This window comes from Choristoneura fumiferana, chromosome 11, assembly GCF_025370935.1.
Source record: "Choristoneura fumiferana chromosome 11, NRCan_CFum_1, whole genome shotgun sequence".
NCBI classification, from domain to species: Eukaryota; Metazoa; Arthropoda; class Insecta; order Lepidoptera; family Tortricidae; genus Choristoneura; species Choristoneura fumiferana.
The window spans coordinates 13279113-13305095 of NC_133482.1; the positions used below are offsets into that span (position 1 = coordinate 13279113).

Below are 25983 nucleotides of genomic sequence, written 5' to 3' on the forward strand. Positions count from 1 at the left end.
TACATTTTTCTAATCGACGGCTAATGCGTCGCTTAAAAACTTTTTCCTTTTATTCGTCGATTTGCATTCAGTTAACTTAGGGAGGTTACTATTTATCCAGTATCTTTACCCGAGATCAATTAATCTGTCATCTCCCAGGATAACAGGATCAAAGGATGCCTCTGGGAGAGGACAGGTTAAGGAAAGTTTCTAAGTAGGTACCTACATTTCAAAGGAAACCATCTACATTCCTTGATCTAATGCATATTTTCCAAAAATATTGGAAACACCGAGAACGCTCCTCAGAAATCATGTCAATAACGTAGACATTACAAGGGATCGGATATTTCTTACCAATTAAATCGTTTTTTTACAATCCATGTAAAATTTCACTCAATTACATTATTCAATTTATTCAATTGGTAGGTATACAAATATGTTTTTTTTTTAATTGCTGTAGGTAGTACCTATAGGGGAGATGTAGGAATATGGGTCGTCTCATTCTTCTTTTAGTTCGTAACTAAGTGAGAAGAAGCAATAACGAAATTACAGTCGTATAGCGCTTTTCAGACCTGACAAGAAAATATCCGAACCCCAGCCATTACGGAAAGATCTAATATTTAAATGTAAATATAAACTACAGTAAAAATATAATTACTACATTTAAACAGCACTAAATACCTAGATCGCTGTCTTATTAGGAAATCTGTTAACATCTAAAGATAATAAAATATGTTTCATTACGTTATTTTGGGCTTAATATTGGCTAGCGAGGGAGCGAACTTCCAATCATACTAGATCATACTGAGGTGGCGACTCGATTGTATTGTATGGGATAAGGTGAAAAAGAACCATAGTAATAGTAAAATAACAAAAAAGGTTATGGTATCCGGTTTCGCCATTGGTTCTCAACCTTATTTTACACACCACTTCTTTGAGATTTTCTTTTAAGCCCCCCCTTTTCTTCTATTACTAAGTAACGTCTCCTAATTACTGCCCCCCTGAAAGCCTTCAACACCTACAAGGGGGCATTGTCGCACACGATGAGAACCTATGGGTACAAGCATTTGTGATTTTACGGCACATTTTTATATCAACCCGGGCGCTAATTTTACAAGAACTTTTCTCAATTTATTATTTAAATGTTCACTGGAATGAAATACGTTGAACGTAAGTATTGTGTTCTACATAAATGGTAAATATTCGAGGGAATGGTCTTTTCAAAGTTCGACGCGTTGGGCCCACGGATACGAGCAGACAAACCGTCATGGACGATAATTGTCGTTACTAATGGATACTCAACTGCACTATACTTCGTTTTTTTCGCATTAGAAAGAAGGTAAGCGATCTTGATGTGTCTTTTTATTGAAAAACACTTTTGAAAAATAAATTACAGCAAATATGTAACAATAAGCAAGGGCATATGATCATTTACATCCATTTGGTATTATAAATAATAGTTACTGTTTTTTAAAAAACATTTTTCATTAAAAAGACCCGTCAAAATTGTTTACTGTTTTTGTAATGCTAAAAAAAAATGAAGTAAATACTATTACTATTACGAACAGCTGAAGAAACGTTACACTCCGTTCATGCCTCTTAAATATAGAACAAGAAGCCAGACCCCGGTACTTTTTCTCATCAGTACTTTAAAAAAAAAAAGTCTATTCTTCAAGTACTTAAGCAGCAAAGGGCTCTTTTACATGTCACTTTTTTATACTAAATACTTTCATGCCTTATCCCATAACAGAATCGCAACCAACTACACTAAGAATTACAAGATCTAACAAGTTCTACGATATGAGACAGCATGAGCGACGCACTACGTATGGCACTAACATATTTACGCGTGGTCCAATTGATATCGTCCGATAATGCTACTACATTCTTGTACTGACTATTACCAAAATATATATAATAATATGTTGACGGGGCTGTGCAACGTGGAATTTTAATACATCTAGAGACGAGTACAAGATGACGCGGGACCACTTTGAAATAGTTTCCTTAAAATTTATTTGGAGTTATAAATAAGTATTATTTTTCAGAACATGAAACTACCGTGAGACTCACTCATATTCATTATATTGACCCGGATAACTCACGTCTTAAACATGTCGCGCTAAACTCGATTTAAGACGTGAGTTATCCGGGTCAATATAATTAATATTATTTTTCTGTTGAATTAAATGCAACTACGAATATATAATTTGTTTGTTGTGAATCAAAATTATGTTAAACGTGTTGAACGTTTTTATCAATACACTGGTATAGAAACAGCGTCATCTAGCGGAACTTCCACGTACTACAACCCCTCTCGTTGAACTCATTGATATACATTTGAGCAAACTATCTGTACGGCTAAAAGTTGGAGCACACCTACGCTTAAACCTGAGCACGCACTGCAACTAAACGCAAGCGGTTTTAGCGCACCATCCATCCCTCTTCAGAGTATTGCTCGAGAAAGAGACGGTGCGTTAAAACCGCTCGCGTTTCATTCATCGCGACACTCTCATTGCATAATTAATGGTAATGAGGGTTTTCACAGAGGCGAAACATCGCTAGATGGCGTTAGTATCGTGAGCTCCGTTTGACGTTTGCTTGCGATTGGCTCATTTAGTTATTTAACGAATCACGAGCAAACGTCAAACGGACCTCACGATACGCCATCTAGCGATATTTTGCCTCCGTGAAAACCCTAATTTTAAGCGTAAGTCTAGGGGTCGAATTTTGAAACCACATCTGTGAAAATAAAGTCGAAAGTGGTATAAATATCCGTCGAATTAGAAAATTACAGTTCGCTGATTAATAGAATATTTTCCCAGTCTTAAGTCTTATTTTGTGGTGATTTATTAGATCTAATTTTGCAGCAATTCATCTTTACTACTTTCGAATGGTATTTTATAGTGATGCGATTTCAAAAATAGGTTCCTTTGCCCCAACAACAGTGGAAGTGGCTAAGTGGCTACCCGTTGTCGAATTAAGTATTCTCTATTCATAAGATTGCAGCGGTACTATGTACACAAAGTGTTTTAAAATTAATCCCAAATGATTCAGCGGATGTTTGGGTCGCTTTGACGCTTGTAAAGGCCGTATTATCTAACGCGCTGACGTTCACAATCGCATTTACCATCTCTTTCTACCCTCGTCTTTTAACGTGTGACAGAAAGAAGTTGTGAAAACGATTTTGATTCCAAGTGTGTTACTAGGCAATAATGGTGATTTTCCACCGGTGAGGCGAGACGAGAATTGAAATTTGTATGCATTTGTATTATTCATTAGACGACCGGATGGCCAAGTTAGAGAACCTGACTACGAAGTTTGAGGTCCCGGGTTAGTTTCTCGCCGGGGCAGATATCTCTATGAATAATACGAATGTTTGTTCTCGGGTCTTGGATGTTTAATATGCATTTAAGTATGTATTTATCTTTATAGGGCGCCGCCGTACAATTTTCAATTCTCGCCTCGCCTCGCCGGTGGAAAATCATCTTAAGACTTCCGGATGAAGTCCCCTTTGACGCGGAACACTTTGACCATCGACATCATGAAAAATATTAACAGAGATATTCAATCAAGCTAACCCAAGCTCCTTCAGAAATATTTTGGATTAATTTCAGAACACTGTGTATTGGTGCATTTTGAATTTAAAAAAAAAAGTATCGACGATTGCAGACGTTGCTTGTCATAGGTACAATCAGCCAAATAAGTGGTCTCATCATCATCAGCCTATAGCAGTCCACAGCTGGACACAGGCCTCCCCAAAGAGCGCCATTGCGCCCTGTCCTCGGCTAGACGCATCCAGCTTCTACCAGCAGCCCTTCGCAGATCGTCACTCCACCTGGCCGGAGGGCGTCCTACACTACGTTTGCCAAGAAGAGAAATAAGTGGTCTATCAATTTCAAAACAAGTTCCCATCAAATGAATATGTCGCTAAAGTCGAACTTTCAAGTTGACAGACACGTCTATTGGCATTATTCTTTTATGACATGCAAACGATTATCGACTTTAGGGTGGTAGACGACATATTTGGCTGATGGTATGTATTTTTTGACTGCACACAAACAATGTCTTCGTTATTTAATGAAACCCGTCGTCACAGCAAGAAATAAATGTATACGAAGTGATTTTACATTGAGCGCAACATTTAATGTTGAGCAGCTGTAGAAAATTCCGTAAAATAAAATGACGCAGGTATTTATTTCTTTAAAGGCATCAGCAAGTAAATATTCTGACATTCTTTGTGAAAAGGTTCTACTGTTGCTCAACATTCATATTTGAAGACGAACGCTCAAACAGCCATTGCTGGCTGGAAAACAAATAGGTTATGCTTAAAAGAAATCTACATTTCCTTAAACTTTTTCTACGTTAATATGAGCAGCATACTTTATTTCTCGCTTTTAACCTAATGCGTCTCTTTCAGTCTTGCCTCTAACCAGGTCTTTCTAACTGATGAGATGCAAGAAGCGACAAAGCAAGGCGCGGCCACTTGTGCAGCTTTTGAATGATGATTCCAATCTAAAAGCGACCTACGTTTCGTTTATTTTAGCAGTAGAAACAAGGTAAGCGTCCTTGTCGTGTCTTTTTGAAAAAAGTCATTGCATTTTTTTTTCTTAGCCTATATGTGTCCCAGTGCTGGACGAAGGCTTTCTTGATCACATCCCTCATAGACACATCCGGCCACTCGCTAAGTTCTGTGTCTAGAGGGCTACTCCGAAATTCGAAAGTCGAAGTTCGTCTCAATCGTCCCGTCCCTTTCGCTCTCGTATCGAGACGGAACGACACGAACTTCGAATTTTACAACGAAATTCGAAAATCGAAGTTAATGTAAGTTTTATTTCAAAACGTCCGGGTTCGATTCCCGAGTTGAGTACAAGTTTTTTTTAAATGTATGAATGCAGTTTTTCTTGTTATTAAAATCGATGACATGGTTCCTAAGAACATATCTTCGTATTTCTTATAGTTTCAGACTTTCCCATACTGACCGATCTAAATGGGCCTTTCTGTATAGCAATTTGGTCATATACATTCTTTTGGTTTCATAAGTAATAGTTAATTTTTTTAAAAGCGCTTTTTAATAAAAAGACTCGTCAAGATTGTTTACGGCCTACGCTAGCTGCGCGGGCGCACGCCTGCGGGCGCGGGTGCAGGTAAAACCCGTCGTACGCGACGCGTGCAGCGAGCGCCTGCTCATACTATTTTTCAATAGGCGTCCACCCGCGCCGTGCAAACCGCGTCGGTTTACTAATGTTTTGGCGAAAATTATTTAGCAAATTATTAACTCCCAAACTATTTATCCCATATTTTATTTAGGCGAAATTTCATTTCCCAACTCAACATTTCGCACTGATATAATTTCCCAACTAATGATTTGATAAATGATTATTATGCAAATTATTGCCTGGGATTTTTTTAAGATGTCATTTGTGTTTTCGTCAAATGCGTTGATTGGCATTCCTTAATTTTGCAAGCAAACAAGCAAGCAAGCCATTATTTTTTTCCGTTCTGTTATATAAAAAAAAACCTAACATCGAAGGCTAAGGCAGCTACGCTACGCTTCGCTTTAGCCTTCTGTATCAAGTCGCTTCTCCTAGTCTCGTCTTGCTCGCTCGCTTCGCTCGCTCACCGCCACATAATTTAACTTTTATTCATTTTATTATACATCATGACTGATATAACTACCTTACGTATAAAAATTGGCCAAATGCTATTTGACTATTTGTTATTTGCCTTAGCCAATCATTTGCTACATAATTTTTTGCCACATAAAAGTATGATGAAGTAAAATTTTGCAATATAAAAATGTTGCGAAATAAGAAAAATGCGAAGTAAAGTTATGCCAAGGATTGGTTTGCCAAATGAAACTTCGGCGAAAGGTTGGTTGCTAAGTGAAATTTGGCGAAACATATTTCGCCGAAAAGGCAGTACACCAACCGCGTCAGCTAGCGTACACCCTTACTCTTTTTCTAATGCTAAAATGAACGAAGTTACGTACGTACGTTGTTTACGTACTTAACGTTTGTATAAAGTACCTACTGACTATATTTGATGTGGCGTTGAAAAAGTTAAGGTTTAATTTAATATAACAAAAAAGGTTATTGACCTTGGAATAAACTGATTATAGTACAGGTAGATATTAAAACAAAGTAATAATCGAAATAAGCAGGATAATTTTTCAATCTATGAAAACTATCCATTTCTGTTGAATCAACTATTAAATACGTTAAAATTAATTCAATTACAAGCTAAATACAATTAATTGCAACATATACATACCTAAATGTACATAAAGGTTCTACATATAAAATGGGTAACGTATTTTGTACACTGATTACATGGTTTGTTCGTCGGTAAACTAATTCAATAATGGTCTTTAACTTTTAAACGTTACGGTTCAAATTTGTTTAACGTTCGTGTCTTAATTACACAGCCGTTGTTCATTATAATTATAAGCTTCTCGTATTAAATGCCGGAACGTAAGCCAAAAGCCAAACGTATTATTGAAAAATATACCTTCTCCTTAGAACATAAAGACGATTCTCGTTTGACTCTGGACGGGTTTGAGGCTAATATAGCCAGCGTCACCTATCAAGCTTTAAACATCAAACACTGAAAGCCGAGTCTAAATTCATTGTAAATCAAATCTTAAGCTCCAGAGGATAAAGCTTGATATCCAATCCACTAAATAAGCGTTTTCATTATTAATGTGTATGAGTTTAAAACTACGAATAAATATAGTAACTGCGTGAGAAAAATGGTCTCGCGAACACGGTTTTTAAACCGTGTTCTGCGCGTCATTTGTCGTGCATTTGAAATTGCATCACGCGCGCAAACCAATCCCTGCTTTGTTTTAGAATTTTAACCAATCAACAAGCACGTCTATTTGCAACCTCGAAAATGATTCGTATTTGAATCATAAGTCATTTTGGTTTCACTTTTTGTGTGGAATTTGTTCTGAGTTACGCTTCCTGGCTTATTATTTATTCGTAGGTTTAAAATGAATCACGATTCACATTAAGACATATTTTCTATGGGATAGACCACGATTAGCTTAACCTTTGAACGCCAAGAAGAGCTTGAAACACAAAAGTTGCATCACGTTCAAAATTGCACTTAGATGGGCTTTTTAGTTAGCGTTCGCGTGTCATTTCTATTCGTTTTATTATTAGTTCTATGGTAATCGCGGTCTACATCCCGTATATAAATGTATATGAGAAGTAAAAATTTGAAAACATCTTTAAGATTACAAAGACAGTTTAGATTAATCTGTTTCACAACGTACTTATTACTAGTTCTGTAAGGTTAGCATATAATAATATCGCAGAGCTAGAAATATCAAAATATAGTCACCTACTTCAAAAAACGTCATATCTTATTTATAATCGATATAATCTTACGAAGTGAACCTTAATGCGTGTTCTTCAAGGTCCAGTTTGATTTACATATTAATATGAGATACGATTTTTTTCAAAGTAATGACGAGTACATCATTTTTGATTCCTCCATCCTCGATTGTGGTTGGTTAGTAAAAATAATATTTGATATAATTACAAGCTAATCCTAAAGAAATTGGCTTGTCCTTTTTGACATCTCATGTCTGTCAATTCATGGCAAGTTTATATTTTAATACATATTGGGGTTGGCTTATTTATTTATTGGCGTGGAAGTTATTCTAAAGGTTCAATTTGTCACTTAAACCCATTTGCTTTTTTTAGCAGTCGGTTAAACATACTTTTTGATTACTAAATATTGTTAATTTTTTCGAGTTACTTCGTGAGTTTAGTTTAGTACAAATATGCTCTATTGTTTGACATTTTGCGCAATAACAATAAGGTGCTGTTTCACAACCCAATGATTAATTTTAACTGACGGTTAAATGTGATGCCGTCTCCGTCTATTCGAACAAAACAAACAGAGACGGCATCAAATTTATCCGTCAGATTTTAATCAATCAATGGTGAAACAGGGGGTAAATATTTCTAATTTTAATGAAAATTTGTAAAAAGTTAATGGGTTTAAGTGCCTTGACACATTTTAAGACAGGTGACGCGTCTGACTAGATGGTCTGAATAAACATTAAAACAACAATCTACTATTAAAATTTAAATAAACATGTCAATAGAACAGAACTTAGGGTTAATTTTAGTGGAAATCGGAGATTCATACATTATTTGAGCGAAACGCGTTCATTTGATCATGTTCTCGCGCGACCTCCTTACAATTAATGACTCACCCTGTTACATCGCCGATACCTGTACAAAAACATTTAAAAATAAATTAATTATCGTATACACCGTGTTTTTTTCATTTCCGTGATATATAAAAACACTCAATTTTAAAACCGTTTGGTAAATAACTATCGTCATCATCAGCCGGAAGACGTCCATTACTGAATAAAGACCTCCCCCTTAGAACGCCACAATGAACGACAACTCGCCACTTGTATTCACCAGATGCCCGCAACTCTCATGATGCCGTCAGTCCACCTAGTGGGAGGCCTGCCAACCCCCCGTGGGTCGTTCGTGGTTCCGTCGTTCCGACACACCAAATTGTGACGTAATTTTGGCAAATATTTGTTAATTTATTGAATCAGGCGTTACTTTGCGGAGGTCCATATCAATTAACTAAAAACAATAACTTTGCTCACCCACGAATTACCTAAATGTTGGTAATAATTGATATCGAAAATACAAACTGAGGCATGGGTGCACAGAAAAACCAGAAAAGGAGACCAGCGCTGGGAATCGAGCCCAGATCCCCAGCATTCCGTGCTGCGTGCTATAATAACCCCTACACCACCGCTGGACAGGAGTCTAGACACAAATTTCTCCTTTGAACACATATCTCAGGTTGCTTTTTTTCCACTACGCAACTTAAGCAGCAGCACTAGCGACATCAGTGTTTAGCTCTCATCGAGAGACGTCAACACTCTTTCTGAACTAACCGCTCACCCAGACAAGAGATGTCGCTACTAAGCAATCAAATTTTTATTGGTTTTTTGGAGTATTTTTGTATTTTTTATTTCAACTGATTTGAAGCAGCATTGTAGGCGTAATAACGCCAAAATTAAGTTACGTAACTTTGGCAAAATGTACTTAAGACGCCAGGGGCCAAACGTACCTGTTGTTCAGATACCCAGGTCTCCGTACTGGACGGACCACTTCTCGTACCCAGCGAGACTGTGCGGCGACACGGACGGCCGGATGCGCTTGAGTGCATCCAGGAAGTCTTGGAAGGTGATCGCGCGCACCAGCGACAGGTCCAGCATACGCACTTCCTCTGGGTCCAGCTCTGGAATGTGTTTGGAAAAGTCATACTCACAAGTACACAACCTTAATGCGGTTATAGGTGACATGACATGAAAGTTGAAGTGAATGATAACACACGCAGCTACATGACGAACTGATTCCATAAAAGGCGAATGAATTAAATGAATGAGTAGTCAAAATCTCGCTGTCATTACATGACATGGTCTTGTGTGCGTGACGTCAACTTTGGTGGCACTACCTATATGCATAAAAAAACACGTAAAATCGTATTTTTTTCTAAAACGGTGAAACTTTTACTACGCTCATTTTTCTATATTTGGTAGATGACTTGGACTTTCCCTATCTCCCCTTTAGGTTTGTCGTACTACTTACGGGACAACCTGTACATGCGACGGAGGATGTTGGAGTTTCTATATTCGCTCACTAGATGGCGCTCGGAGTCGCTACAAGCCTTTAAGAATCAAGTGACAACCGTAGACGAAAGTTTCCGTGCCAGGCTCAATATCTTCGTATCTTTCCGTCCCGCTGACACTAATATTATTTAATACGAGAGAGAAGAACGGTACGATACCAACTTCGAATTTCGTAGTAGCCCCTAGCTTATCTGGCGACTGGCGCGGGCACCGCCGGCACAGCGCGCCATCCCTCACCTCGTATGGGCTGCAGCGCGGCGTCGCGGCACAGCGCGGTGAGGTCGCTGCCCGAGTACCCGTCGGTGAGCGCCGCGAGCCGCGCCAGCTCGTCGGGCGCCAGCGCCGCCGCCGCCGCGCCGCGCGCCAGCACGCGCCGCAGCAGAGAGTCGCGCGTGCGCAGGTCCGGCAGCGACACGTACACGCGCTTCGGGAAACGTCTGTAGATAGTAAATTAGCTCTCAGCATAGCAATAGAAACCAAACTATGAAATTGTTCAATGGCCTTCCCACTGAGTTTCCACCAGTGATCTAATGCGCTGGATTTGGTGAGGCGTCGGCCCTGTGCCCTAATGCCCTTACGACCAACGCTCGAAGAACAAGTATAGTTCCTGTAGTCGATTGGTCGCAACCAATCGTCTCGTCGAATTCGACCAGGAATTAGTCTTAAGCCGACGCGATGCCTTGTGCTCTCTCGACCAACTTTGGCAAAACTAGAGTCCACCTCGTTCACGAATATTATACACACCTGAGCGCAGCTTCGTTTAGTCCCTGTGGTCTATTGGTCACAGTCATAACCACGAGTGTGTCGGCAACCCGTCAAACTCTACCAGGTATCAGTCTTAAGCCGACGCGATGCTTTGCGCTCTCTCGACCAAAGCTCGCAAAGCAAGTGCCCACGTCGTCCACGAATATCATACACACCTGAGCGCAGCTTCATCTAGCTCCTGTGGCCGATTGGTCGCAGCCATAACCACGAGTCTGTCGGCGCCGGCGGCCGGCAGCCCGTCGAACTCGACCAGGAACTCGGTCTTGAGGCGCCGCGACGCCTCGTGCTCGCTCGACGAACGCTCGCAGAGCAACGAGTCCACCTCGTCCACGAATATTATGGACGGCTGGAATAGTCATGACGAGTTGTGTTAACTTGCAATTCGACTAAATGGAAACATCTATAGTCTGGCAAAAAAGAGTAGAAATTAAAAAGTGGCAACACTGTAGTGTCTTCCCTTTTTGGTTTGACAGGGTTCGAAAGGGTTGCCACTTTTTAATTTCTACTCTTTTTAGACAGACTATATCTAGCCGTTTTTTGGCGTTCAGGTCGATTCACGAATGAATTGAACGAAAATAATGTCAGTTAGACATTTTTGTAGGAAAATGACAGATGCATGACGTTTTCACATTTGTGTGAAGTGTATTCAAAAGGTAACACACATATACTTTCATTTAATCCATTCGTGCCAGCTTTTGTGAATCGATATGTAAATCGAGAATACAATTGCATATCAACTCTTTGAATCCATTGGTACACATAATAGTTATTATAATAAGGTTACATTGTAAAATCCACAAACTAGACGTGTGACATTGACGTGACACATAAGCAGAATTATATTGACTTCTCAATTATCGACTCTACCTAAATGATATGGATATAATACTTTAAATTAGGTTATCATAAATTAATAATCGTAATTCTTTTCATAAAGAAACTAATAAAACACTTTTTGAAAATTTCAAGCTCTGCACATAAGACACACACACACACACACTAACATCACGCATGTATTACCAAATGGGGTAGGTAGAGCAGACGAAACGTTACCGCTTCGGAGCCACTTTTAGCAATTTTAAGTTTAAAGTTTGACAAAAAAAAGGTACAATAGTGACAGATAAGAGAGGCACACTTTTAACGTTCTTTTACAAAATATGTGTGAACTAAATACATAGACCCTTCCCCCCTCTTGTTCTGAGAGGAGGCCTGTGCCCATCAGTGAAACGTATATAGGGTGGGATGATGATGATGATGAAATACATAGACACATAGTGTTAGATACCTGCAGCTCCCTGGCGACTTGGAACAGCGCGCGCACCATCTTCTCGCCGTCGCCGACGTACTTGCTGGTGAGCGTGGCCGCTGAGATGGAGAAGAACGTGGCGGAACACTCGGCGGCCACGCAGCGGGCTAGCAGCGTTTTGCCTGCGGACGGGGTTAGAGCAAATAAAATAAAACAGCAAATAAAAAAACCGGCCAAGAGCTTGTCGGACACGCCCAAAATAGGGTTCCGTAGCCATTACGAAAAAAACAAGTAATATTTTTCTAAGGATTTCGTATTTTATACGGAATCTTCCAAGTTTAGGTATATTTTATACCTTAGGCTGCTATTTACCTACTCATAAACTACTAATAATTCTCAAGCAAACTTAGCCGTTATAGTTTTCCTTCAAAGTTTGATATACTTACTACCATCCTGATTTTTTTTTAATTTTTCCACCCACCGGTTTAGATTTTAGTGGGAGGGGACGCTCGATTTTAATGAAAATTTGCACTTTAAAGTTGAATATTTCGCAAGCAAATCACTGAATCGAAAAATCAGCAAACTTAAAGGTTTTAAAAGATCTATTCAACGATGCCCCACACTATAGGGTTGGATGAGAAAAAAAATCACCCCCACTTTACGTCTATGGGAGGTATCCTAAAAAATTTTTTTTTTTAATTTTTAATTGTACCATTTTGTCGGCATAGGTTACCTTTATATCCATGCAAAATTACAGCTTTCTAGCATTGATAGTCCCTGAGCAAAGCCGCGGACGGACAGACAGACAGACAGACTCTGACAGACAGACATGGCGAAACTATAAGGGTTCCGTTTTTGCCATTTTGGCTCCGGAACCCTAAAAAATTACCAGCCCTGGAGGGTAAATCCTTTAGTTAGCACACAATGGACCATTTACATAATTCTACATGTGCTTTTTAGACCATCTGAAGTCGTGGTCATTTTGACTAAAGGGCGATTCGGTACTGAGCCGCTCATTTCACTGAAAGCGGACTCCAAGCGTTTACGGAGTTTTTGTTACCATTCCCTGGTGGTCCAAACAGCAACAATCCTTTAGCCGGCGACCGGAGCCCCGTGAACAGTTCCGGCCTTAGCGACGGAAGGACCACCATCTCTTGCAACGCTTGCTTAGCCGCCTGCGAACAAATAAAAGTTGCGGGTTATGATTCTTATGTTCTCAGATTATTGTTTCATCAAGACAAACGATAAGAGAATAACGATTAGAGATATGCGCAGACCAACATAAGTATATGCTTACATATTTACACTTATGTTTAGAAGCTGGTAATATACCATCATATACAAATACTGTGCGATTCTGACAATATTACAAACCATTTCGGCGCCGTTCGTCCATAATATACAAATCAATCCCCGTTTCTGTAGTCGGTCTCCATTCGTCTAATTCCTGGTTCGTCAATTTCAATCCTATGACCCAAGCCGACGAAGCTCCGTGCGGAACTCCTATTCCGCGGGGCTGAGACGCTGCGCGCTTTAACACGACTCTAACCTAATCTATATTGGGATACTAAACCATAGAAACAGACGAACAGGGAACCAAACAAAACAGATTCTTTGTCAACGGATCGAATAGAAAACCTACTTTTTTTTAAGTCGTTTTAAAATGTTCCGCTCACCTCTTGTCCGGCGATGTCATCCCAGTGCACCTTCGGTCCGCCCTCGACGATCTCGTCCAGTATGAGCTGGACCAGCTTGGGATCGACGCCGCGCACGCTCAGCGGCTGCGGGGTGCGGCTGCGCGTCGGCGTCCCGCGGCTGGTACCGGCCGCGCGCCGCACCGGCGACCCGCTCGCCGGGACCTGGTACGCGCTCTACGGTCAGTAGAGTGGGAGAGGGTTAATGGGGTGAGATGAGATGAGCGATAGAAGAGCTACAGTCCCTTACGTGTTAAAATTGCATTTTTTTTAATGGTTTTTTTTTTATATAAATACTTATGCGTGTTTACCCTTCCCGTATTACTGACTGTGTAATGTGCCGCGAGACGGGCGCAGGCTGAAAATCATTGCCACATATTTGTAATGTGTCTGTTGTTTTTATTTTTGTCTTTTCTTTTGTTATGTTCATTGTATTTTTTTTATGTGGCAATAAATGTCTTTTTATTTTTTATTTATTTATTTATTTACAGTTAGGTGGACTGGTGCGGGCCAGGGTTAAATTATACAAGATGTCGTACAATTGCTTTATTATGGCTGACAAATGTTCGCATCAAGGTGTATATCGATGTTATATACACCTTTGGCGTCATCTGCACTTTACATCGGGTGAGATAGGGGTTAGTCACGTCAGTTTTATGTAAAAAAGTTTGCCGTGTCAAAGGAAAATTCCATGATAATTCTTTATAGGGTATTCAGTCAAACTGATGAAATATTCGGGAATAATTTAAATACTGTATAACTGTGAGTTAAGTTATCTAGGGTTAAGTAGTGTCAAAATGTATGGAACCTCAGACCGTTGCAGGATTAATATAATAAATTAAAAAGTTTTTTCCGCTTTCATAGATTTTTGCAGGTATATTACAGTATTAACTCACACGGTGTTCCGTTACAGAATGAAAATAAATATCTAATTTATTAGCCAGATAGGCGCCTCTTGTTTTTAGCTTGTATGATATTTTAAATTCCTTATATTATTAATCTAATGGGTTCTATGAGGTGACATGAGCAGAGCTCGTGGGATGACTGATTTTGTGAACAAAGAGTAATTGATTGGTCATTCATTAATCACTTGAAGTTTATTAGCAACTTTTTATTCGACTTGGTTACATTATGTCGTACCAATTTTAGTGTATCGTATTGTCATCGCCGTAGCACCGACGAGTATCATGATCTTTAGTTTGGACGTCTTAATCAATATAGCGATTATGTATGATCGTCGGTTCTACGCGATGGATTCGTCCTAAGGTGAGATGCACCAGCGTCTGCCAGTGTTGCTACGCCAATGTTATAAAGGCCACAGCTCATTAGAGCCACCCGGCACCCGACCAGCACCGCCTCGTCGTTCGGTGTCCACTCGTTGTCGACAGTTAGTCCACGGGTGGACGCCACGTTGACAACGAGAGGACCTCGCGTAGTCCACGCATTTCCGAGTAGGTTAGTAAACTATGAAGGCTGGGTAGAAAGCGCCGCATCGCAAGCGTGCGAACAGCGGGCTATCACCGAGCCGAGTGGTCCACTCGCCGTCCGCGCGTGGGGACTTCACGAGCGAGGCGATCTGGTGACGCTACGGAATGAATGCAGTGATGCCCATACAAATCCATGTAGGTAAAGAATACTAACAGCTTGCGGCGAGGCGGTGCGTGTCGGGTGCCGGGTGTGCTGACGTTTACTCACCGACAGTTGTCTCTTGACGGCGGGAGGCGTGGACGCCGGCTTGACGGGGTGCCGCGTGTAGTTGGAGCTGTTGGGCTGCGAGGACGAGCGACCCATGGACCGCGGCAGCGTCTGCGACTTCATCAGCGGGCCGGAGCCGCTCGGCAGCCGCCGCCCGCCCGTCGTCAGTTTACGACCGGCCACTGTTGCACACGACGTTTACATTTCAGACTTAACATTATGGCCAATTTTACATAAATGCGGGTTAAGAAGGTACTGAGCGTAATAAAGCTGCAGGTATTTATTTTAGAGCCAATGGGGCCACGGCCAGGGGCGGCGTAGCTACCGACTGCAGGTTCTATTTTTCTTAAATGTACTTTATCGTCACTTACGGGGGTGGCAAAGCTAAGTTGGCTTTATATTTTATAGCGCCAAATATTAAAATACGATTATATACAGCTGGACATATGATTCGTAAACTATGAAAAATTCTATTAGTAAAAACATTTATTATTGTAGATATAGGTATTGTCACGAGAGTCGAAGTGAATGACTACACACACAGCTACATGAAGAACTGATTGCATATGAAGTCGGTTAAAAAGGAGAATGAATTGAGTGCATGTCAATATCCCGTTGTCATTACATGACATGTGTGCGTGACCTCAACTCTGGTGGCACTACCTATGCACTACCGCTTATATAATTATTAAATAAACTTAAACGCTCACCCTAAAATAGTTAAGTTGATTTAATGAGTAAATCTATTTATGTAAAAATGAATCCCTATTTCCTTTAGTCATGCCACAAGTTGAGAACGACTGCACCGATTGAGTTCATCTATTTTTTAAGTTTTGTACAATTTTTTTTTTTGGAAAAAATACAAGTTTTTTTTGCTGACTGTACTGTTTGTTGACAGTACTTGTACTGTCACCCAAACTCCATTTGCCTACCAAAGTCGATGTCATTAACCAGTGAAGAGTTCCGTCCTGCGGAGACGTTCCTGGCCGGACTACCAGGATGTTACTACCAGATTATTGTATTGTCACGCAATTTACAGACAACGGGACAGGTGAAACTAAATAAAAGCTAGTAAAAATGAAGTAGCGTAAAATATTTAGAAAATTTAGGGGCTGTTTCACCATCCATTGATTAGTGTTAACTGGCGGTTAGGTGTGATGCCGTCTCTATTTGTTTTGTTCGATAAACGGAGACGGCTTCACATTTAACCGTCGGTTAACGCTAAGCAATGGATGGTGAAACAGCCCCTTAAGAAAACTTAATGAAAATGACTATGTAAACTTTTCTAAAGTAGGATTAGAGACCCGAAATTCGGCGCGGAGTAAAATGCACGACGTAATTTTTGGTAATTGCCACGGGATTTTTTGCAAAACCTCCAAATTTCAATTCAATTGCTAGACCTAATAGCTAATGGTTAGGTATTTAAACATTTTATAATTAAATATTTATGTTTTACATCGCAGACGGACGATAGGTAATAATATTTTTAAAAGTTTAATAATTTATAATTTACGAATCTGAAGTCCAGTTGTCGTTCAGGTTGCCATATAAGTTCGGTACCCTCTTAACGCAAGTCAACTGTCAAATTTAAAAAGAGCTAGCAAGCCTCTAATGTGCATTGCGAGTGTTCGTCTATCTGTTTCCGGTAGAGTAGGGTTTCTTAAACTTTTTGCAGTCACGGACCACTTTCACAATTTAAACAATTCCACGGACCCCTGTCAAAAAATATTGTTGGAAATGAAAAACAAGCCTTATTTATATTAATAAAAAATAAAACCCACGCGCAGCACCTAAGCGCAGTGATCACGTATTGAATAATATTGAATTCGCCACCCGACAACGACAATGCGTCTCGTCAAGTTTACTACACAATTACCTAATAAATATGTTTACAGACTGACCGGCGACTGTGGTCCGTGGAACCCACTTTAAGAAACCCTGCGGTAGAGCCTAAAAACGAACGTTGTCTTAATGCTTTTCGCTAAGGGCCATAGCACTAAGAACTATAGCACAGCGTAATAATAAATAACCAGTGGGAAACTCGTTCTACATAAGGCAAAATTGCGAGGCAGAGCCAAATGTTCCGCTGTGACACAAAACAAAAAGTACAATTGATTATTTTAGTATATCATAGGTAGTTGGCCTTGTGGTGAAGCAGGACCTAGCTGTAATCCTTCTATTTAATGTACACAAGTTAGTCACACAATAGACAAAATAAAGTTGCAAATATGACGTCACATTTCTAATGTTCAAATAACGGACAAGGCTACTTCTACATATACATTCGAGGTCTTGCCTAATGAGACTATCAGTGTAAATTTTTGGCAAAATATCTATGTTCGTTTGGTAACCACATGAAGATAAGGTTATTATTATTATAACATAACAAACAAAAAGTTGGAAAACCCCCGACTTTGTCACTTCAAAGTTCTATATCTCAAAAACGGCTATACCGATTTTGATGAAACATGTCTAAGAACCATCGCTAGAAACCCTGATTTCGCATTTAAATCGGTCCATCCGTTTAAGAGCTACGGTGCCAAAGACAGACACACATAGCGATCAAACTTATAACACCCCTCATTTTGCGTCGGGGGTGAAGACGTCACATGACGCGGACATTTTATTGAGAAAACCAAAGTCACAAAGGTGTCACGCGCCCAATTCATTAGTCCAACGAGTACAGAACAACCATAACGTTAATGTCGCTCAGGACTCGTCCGTTTCTTTCGTTTTCCTGAAAATTGATATGGGAAAGAAAATCAAAACCGATCTTCTGTTTCGAGTTGCGACCGACATTAGCAAACTAGTTAAATTGTAGGTAGGGCATTCATCATCATCATCCCAGCCTATATACGTCCCACTGCTGGGGCACAGGCCTCCTCTCAGATCAAGAGGGCTTGGGCCATAGTTCCCACGCGGGCCCAGTGCGGATTGGGAACTTCGCACGCACCATTGAATCGCTTCGCAGGTTTGTGCAGGTTTCCTCACGATGTTTTCCTTCACCGCAAAGCTCAAGGTAAATTTCAAATGTAATTCCGCACATGAATTTCGAAAAACTCAGAGGTGCGAGCCGAGGTTCGAACCCATGACCCTCTGCTTGAGAGGCGATAGGTCAAACCACTGGGCCACCACGGCTACGGCATTATAAATCGTCAATTATTAACCTTAACCTTACACCAAAAATAAATAGTCACCTATAAACACACGTCACATCGCATCGTTTCTCGGTATGAACTGACCCTTAGAACTTCGTTAGGATCAAATTACTCAAAATCAATAGGACATTTCTCTGTAGAAGCACTCCAGAGCGGATAACAAGGGTGCGCCACCAGCGACCTGTGACAGCTCTATTCAAACGGAAATCAAACTGTTTACGGTTCAACGGACACCCCTAGTTATTCCGGTTATTGGAATTTGTTTACTTTAAACAATAACGCGTTTGCGTCTGATACAAAAAGGGTATGGAGTTTTTTGAACCCGTGTCTGTCGGTATTTAGATGTTTCGTACGCATGCGACAGAGTGGTGTTCTACTTTCTTGTTTAATCGTGTTTTTTGGAGAAGATACGTATTCAAAAAAAAACCGGCCAAGAGCGTGTCGGACATGCCCAAATAGGGTTCCGTAGCCATTACGAAAAAATTAAGTAGTATTTTTCTAAGGATTTCGTATTTTATACGGAATCTACCAAGTTTAAGTATATTTTATACCTTAGGCTGCTATTTACTCATAAACTACTAACAATTCTCAAGCAAACTTAGCCGTTATAGTTTTCCTTGAAAGTTTTGATATACTTACTAACATCTTGAATTTTTTCAAATTTTTCCACCCACCGGTTTAGATTTTAGGGGGGAGGCTCGATTTTAATGAAAATTTGCACTTTAAAGTTGAATATTTCGCAAACAACTCACTGAATCGAAAAATCAGCAAACCCCTAATGGTTTTAAAAGACCTATCCAACGATGCCCCACACTATAGGGTTGGATGAGAAAAAAAATCACCCCCACTTTACGTCTATGGGAGGTAAACTAAAAAAAATTTTTTTTTTGAATTTTTATTGTACCATTTTGTCGGCATAGGTTACATATATATCCGTGCAAAAATACAGCTTTCTAGCATTGATAGTCCCTGAGAAAAGCCGTGTACGGACAGACAGACAGACAGACAGACAGACATGGCGAAACTATAAGGGTTTCGTTTTGCCATTTTGGCTTCGGAACCCTGAAAAGCCTTAAAATTAAAATCTAAAATAAAAAAACTCTATAAAAGTACCAGTGTTTTCTGTACTGCTTACTATGTCTTGGTGTATAATAAAGAGTTAGACCCAGTTCTTTAGATCGATTGTTTGCCCCCGAATGCCCCCACGCAGCAAATTTCGTCGAAAACAGTTTCCGAAATCCCCAAAATAAAGAAATATCAACCGGGGCTATGTGGTCTACGGGGCTAATGCGTCCATTCCAATTATCATAAGAAAAATATCCTTTAGAACTACTCACGCCATTTTTTTAAAGGCTCTGGCACTAAGAGTAGAAAAAATGATCACTAGATGTCGTGGCCGAGCTCGTTTTTTAAAGTAATCCGCCAACGAGGTCAATTAGACGATATAACCCTATATAATATTTATATAATATTTTTGTTCTACTAATTACCCTAAACTAAGGCTAGAATATAGCGTACAACATAATAATTAACTTTATCATGTGTGCTTTCATAAAATTATCTCGATTAAAATCATTCCGACCAATCCGATCACATAATACCAGTAAAAGACGCTTTCACCCCACCTGGGGTTATAACGTCTAAAAATCTCAGCTTGTACAGAAACGTAATTTACACGCAGAAGTTATTAAAAATGCCATAAAATGACTTGTATCATAAGTTATAGCTTTTAATGATACATAATGTGTTTGTTATAATCTGATAAATATGCTGTTTAAAGTATTGTGACGCATTAGCCCCGGTTGACCTTACACAAGAATTGCTCGTTGTCATGCTAAAACCGCTGGACGAAATGGGATGAAATTTGGCACATAGATAGTTTATCCATACTAATATTATAAATGCAAAAGTGTGTGTGTTTGTATGTTTGTCCGTCTTGCACGTCGAAACGGAGCGACCGATCGACGTGATTTTTGGCATATATATAATTTATGAGCCAGAGAGTGACATAGGCTACTTCTTATCCCGTAAAAGTGCACAGTTCCCCAGGGAGCAGCGCGCGATAACCGAATTCCACACGGGCGAAGCCGCGGGCAAAAGCTAGTATTCTAATAAGTATTATACGAATACTATGGAGTATTGGCATACAGGACACACTTTATCCCGTAAAATTGCGTGGTTTCTACAAATTTTATGATTTAAACTCGGGCTTTGTTCCGCGTACCTTGATTTTAGAGAAGCTCGATATCAAACCCGAGCCCGAATTTAAATCATAAAATTAGTATTGACCGCGATAGTCATTGTGTGGTTTCTACACATCCGAAATTACGCTCGGGCAACGGCTATAGATCCCATAGGTATCTACATAATATGTATACTAGAATTGTACAAATTAACCCTTAATTTTTCTTAAAATGCCGATTGGCATGAGACATGTACAGTCAAGTGCAAAGATATCCACACGGCCAAAGTTTAAAAAATACGTGTACCTACACGTCCTTAATGTTAAGTGCATAAAGTCGTGTACACATATTTTTGTTACTTTAGCAATGTCGATATCTTTGCACTTGAATGTACATATCAGAAATACTCTAATCAACATGTACTTCCATGTTTCTTCTGAGGCTAGGGAAGGGTTGTAAATAATCTAGTATTGTACAGTAGAATAGAATCAAAACAGCCTTTAGAACAAGTAAATCCTTGACTCGATCCTTTTGTCTACCTATAGTGTGACAGATTTCGTACACCACTACCATGAGTTTACAGTGACCGTACTCGATAGCGACGGCGTAAATTATTTGTATGGAGAATTGTACGGCGCCTCTACAAATAATTTACGCCGTCGCTATCGAGTACGGTCACTGTAAACTCATGGTAGTGGTACTGGTTACTTTAAGCATAGCGAATTCGTACCAAACGAGATGAAAAGACGGTATTACATAATCCATACAAAGAAGGGAAATAAATACAAAAACAAGTATGTTCGTACGAGAATGTTCGATATTTATATTTAAATGTACTGACAACAGACACGGAAAGGTGTCTGAGATTTCCTTTTTTTGATCAGGATGGTAATCAGAGAATTCTGCACAATGACTTATTAGCGCTTGTCTGTCTCGTTCGCGCAGAACATAAATAGGCATACCTAATGCCGTTTTAGACCTGCATCACTATATCCCACAGCGGAGCGTGCAAAAATATCTGACACGTCTTTCCGGCCCTAGAAATAGAGTATCAGATATTTATGGACACTTTGTTGAGTCAAATATTGGTGCTGGTGACTGTACGTGCGACAGATATAGGCAATACTTCACCTGAGACGGTTCTTTAAAAAAATGTCTATGTATAATGTATAATATAAAAAAACTATTTCTTTATATTTACATGGTGGGTGAAGTGTAAAACAAGTTAAATGCGACAGGGTGATTAGTCATTTGTTAACGTCAAGGGTCAGTCTTATGCAACGAGGCCACACCAACCACACCGGACTGACGTCATACCAGACGATTTTACAAGTCATCACTCATCAACTTAATAGGAAAATGAAAAGCAAGTCTGTGTATAGATGCACGGACATTATACACAATTCTTACTAATATAACTTATATAACTTTGTCTGACTGTCTGTTACTTCTTCACGCTTATCTGATTTAGATGAAGTTTGATGTGGAGATAGGTAGTTTTATCCCGAAAAATTGCATAATTTCCGCGGAATAAAGATGAACGAATTGTTCGCAGACGGAGCCGCGGACAACAGTTAGTAATAGGTACAAAAGAAACGGAATAACAAGCTTAAGAAACTTAAGGGCGGGACAAAAAAAGCATTTCATAATTGACTGAAATATATTAAGCTCACGAATAACAAAACAAAAACACCGTAAAAACCAAAACTATACAGGGTTTAGGTACCTGGTAATTGTCAATTCGGTACTGGTATGCTACAGTTTCACGTTCAACTCTCGTAAATTCTCAAATTATACAGAGGTGTGGTTGGTGCGGGCCCGTCAACATACCGTGGGCGTAATTTTTAAACGTAAATGTTACAAGCGAATAAGAAATCTTCGTATTTGTGTCAAGGCACTCCCACACGGTAACTGGTACCGATTATGTAATGGCGTCTTAACATATTCAAATCACATGTCACGGAAAAAGCAAGCACAGTGAACCTACATGCAAAAAAAAGCCAATTGTGAAGTGTTAGAGAAGTCATGTTGCGTTTGGAGTTTCAGCTTTAGAGTCATTCGACTCAAAGACATATCTTATCATTAGGCTAGAGTTGCAAGGCATGCTATGGTGAAATAGTAACACAGCACGGCCCGGCAAAGCCATGATACGCAGGTTCAAGTCCCTGTTACCATGGTTAAACATAATAGAGATACTTATAGTGTAGTATTACATAAAGTGGTTGAATTAGTTTTAAAAAGTTTCGCAATTCGAATAACTCCAAAGCCAGTAGTTTAAGAAACTATTATTTTGTATTAGGGTGATAATTTTGTTTCATTTTGCAGTAGGTTAAGTCAAACGAAGCTAAGCATTATGACACATTATCACCGAGAACTTAGCATCTCTATTACACTGGGAATAAATGAAACAGACGGCATTGTCACAGTGAGTTAAAGATAAATTCATAATGCCAAAATCTAAAGAAAAGGAGTTTGTAAAAACAAGTTTTTTTTTAATATTCATAACACGATTGACGTAGAGTATTCGTCACAAACATGCTATATCACTCGCGTCGATATTGACTGGTTGCTAAGTTGTCCGTGATAATATAGAATGGTGGGCATTACTGTTGCTCTACCTTCGGTTGTTGCCTTCGTTTGACCACTGTTACTTTCAGTATGGGCGAGCAACGTGGTCTTGGATTTCTCTAAGGGCCTGCGCACCTTTAGAGGGGACTCCGTTGGCTTATTCTCGCTCCTCTCTGGTTCAACCCCCAACTTACTGAGGGCGACTAGGTTGGCTATTCGGAAAGAAATTATCTTAAAAACCCTTTGGGGTCAGGTAAAGGTGTGGTGTTCAAATAATAAAAGCATAGCATGCAACATACAGCCTTCACATTGGAACTTAAAAGGACAGCATTCGAAAATAGCTTCAAATTATAAGTGTGAATGTTGAGCGAATTTAGGAGTTGATTCTACTGTATTCATATTCCATAACAGATGTTGCTCTACATTCAAAACAATTGGCCTTAATAGCATTAAATTTGTACAATAGGCTTTTCAATGGTAACTCTGTACTTTAGGCCAAATAAATTATTATCTTGTATTTAAGTAGGTATAAATTGCAATCTGACTCATTCATTTTCTTTCAGTAAAACTTGGCAGGATTCACTATATTATGTATTATATGTATCAAGTTTTTATTTATTTATCTGCAGTGATAATGGTTCAAGAGCTTCTAACAATATGCCCTTTTGTGTTCTGTCTAAGCATTAGACAATAGAAATTATAGTTTTGCTCTCAAATAATAAATAATATATTCAATAGATACTACAAATATATGAGAAAGTTAAATGAAAATATTTCAATCAGATATTATAATTTCACAAAGATGTCTCCATTATCTGAATAAAAAAATAATGCCCATGGGGTTCCTCAAGGCAGTATTTTGGGACCAATCTTTTTTTCCACATACACAAACAATTGGCTAAGGTCAGTAAAACTAGATTCTTTTCTTTTAATACTGCATTATCATTTTAAATTTACTTGAATACTGTAGTATCAACTCTTTATAGCAAAATAGATGGGTAAAAATACATTATCATACCAAGAAAGTGTAGACGATCTTTGGCCATGCCCAGGTTGGTCTTCATTTTGTCATGGAGCCGCTGGGCTCGCTGCCATGCATCCCCACGGCCACCCCAGCAGTCAACTGCGATGCCTCGTTCTAACTCATAGATGCCTTTTTTGTAGAGCTCTATTGCTAGCTCTTTTTGGCCTGTGTAAAGTGAAGGTATAAGAGTGAAGAAAAATTATATTGGTGCTTAGGTGTGAGGGAGCTTTCATATTTTTTTAGGGAAATTTAGTTGCATGTTACTCGCTTTATAGGATCAAACAAATGTAGCCGAGTTTTATACTATAAGGTGATGTCATTTCTGGCCAAAATAAGAGATTTTTATTTTTATAATCTCTTTTTTTGCTATAATTAATACAAAATATCAAATAAAAATAATCTAAATCCCAAATTAATAGCTGTTATATTTTTGAATTTAGGACAGAATTAATTAAAAATGGCTATAATCATATTCTCCTAGGCAAAATGGACTTTTTTCACTGCTGTTAGGTTTCTGAAATCTTATAGGTATTTATGCTATTTATTCTTACAAAATAAACAAAGATGGTATAATTGATATCCAATCCTTAAGATATATGGAACTTCCCAAAGATTGGTGAAACATTAATGGCATACAAAAACAAAATAGGTAAATAATTACGTACCATCATCACAACACTGACTTTCTAAAACAAATAAAAATAACTAGACAGTGTACACTAATAAAAAGAAAAAACAAAAAAATATTTAAAACAAGTTACAGCTGCTCTATAAAACATTAATAATAATAATAATAATAATTCTTTATTTGCTTAGAATAATAACTTTTTTAGTAAAAACAGGAACATTAATCAAATTCAAAAGTAATTAAACTTATAATTAGTAGCCTGCTTTCACAGAAGACAAAGTTTGAGAAACATTCTAGGAATAATACTTATTAAAAAAAAACTGTTTCTTGAGCTGACAGTAAAATATAATGCAAAATTTAGATGTTTTTTGATGTTAATTTATAAAATAAAATGGCATAGCTGTTACACAAGATTAACCTTCTCTGTATACTTTCTCACCTTCATTTTCTTCATCAATCTTCAAAGCTTTTGAAATATACTCAAAAGCTTTCCGATGGTGATGCTTCTGCTTGGCAAGCAGTGGGTCCCCGGGGCCCACATTGTGTGTGTAAGGCATCTCGCCAGCTATCTCCGTCGACACCACACCGTCTTTCACTACAACCTCTAGGTTATATTCACCATTCTTATTGGGTTTGTGCATTAAACGATGCGACGCTGAGTACAAATACTTAAACACTATAAACAACTGATACAGCAGTGATCTTAGAATATTAAAAAGTATAATGATGGGGAAAGAAACAACGTAAAGGTTCCGTTTGTGTACAGAAGGCGGCGGGTCATTTCGCAACGCAGACACCTTCGCTAAGTCCGCATCAGCCTTCTTAGACTTTCGGTTCGGAGACCTCGTTGTTTTACGTGATAAACGACCATTTGAATCGTCACCCGAAACCATCAAGAACACTGTTCACGTTACAATCGATCAACACCTAGTCTCCATACAAAGGAAACAAAGAAACGGCACGGTTATTGTACTACTTCACTATTCTAAAAACAGCAACAAAAATTTCTGACTGAACGTGTATTGACAATTTTTGACGTTTCTGTGTGACGTGTGGTAAAAATGTGGTTTTAATGAGGGAGAGAACTAGACTTTTCTGAAAGACCACACATGACAGAAAAAAATGATAGTTTAATGCTGACAGAAAAAAATAGTATTTAAATTAGAAATTCAGTTAGTCAAAGGAGTAAAATTATTAAAAAATGCACACAAGTCAGCGTTTTCTACTTTCGTTAAGAATTTAACCTATAAGCTCTTAAGTTGGGGATGGGGAGAATGGGGACTATTTGATTTTTTTATGAATCTGGTAATAAAGTTGACGTTACGTTTTGTTTTATATTTACCAATAAATCACATTTTAAATTT

At 38.9% G+C, this 25983-nt stretch overlaps 1 protein-coding gene across 7 annotated transcripts; it reads right to left on the bottom strand.

Annotated features, from left to right (window-relative positions):
- Window positions 1-5572: 5572 nt before the first annotated feature.
- spas (spastin) lies at window positions 5573-25656 on the bottom strand. Of its 7 annotated transcripts, XM_074094632.1 has the most exons (13): window positions 25596-25656; window positions 25059-25274; window positions 24657-24677; window positions 23986-24156; window positions 23018-23179; window positions 15059-15240; window positions 13346-13540; window positions 12730-12844; window positions 11709-11851; window positions 10579-10769; window positions 9896-10095; window positions 9097-9267; window positions 5573-8228 (listed from the first exon to the last, which is right to left on the bottom strand). In XM_074094632.1, the coding sequence occupies exons 2-12, from the start codon at window positions 25258-25260 to the stop codon at window positions 9104-9106; spliced, it is 1746 nt and encodes a 581-aa protein (XP_073950733.1). In that variant the 5' UTR covers window positions 25261-25274; window positions 25596-25656; the 3' UTR covers window positions 5573-8228; window positions 9097-9103. The 7 variants fall into 7 exon arrangements, with proteins under 7 accessions (XP_073950733.1, XP_073950728.1, XP_073950727.1 ...); XM_074094627.1 differs by having other exon boundaries at window positions 13346-13528; window positions 25059-25656; XM_074094626.1 differs by having other exon boundaries at window positions 25059-25656.
- Between the last annotated feature and the right edge of the window lie 327 nt (window positions 25657-25983).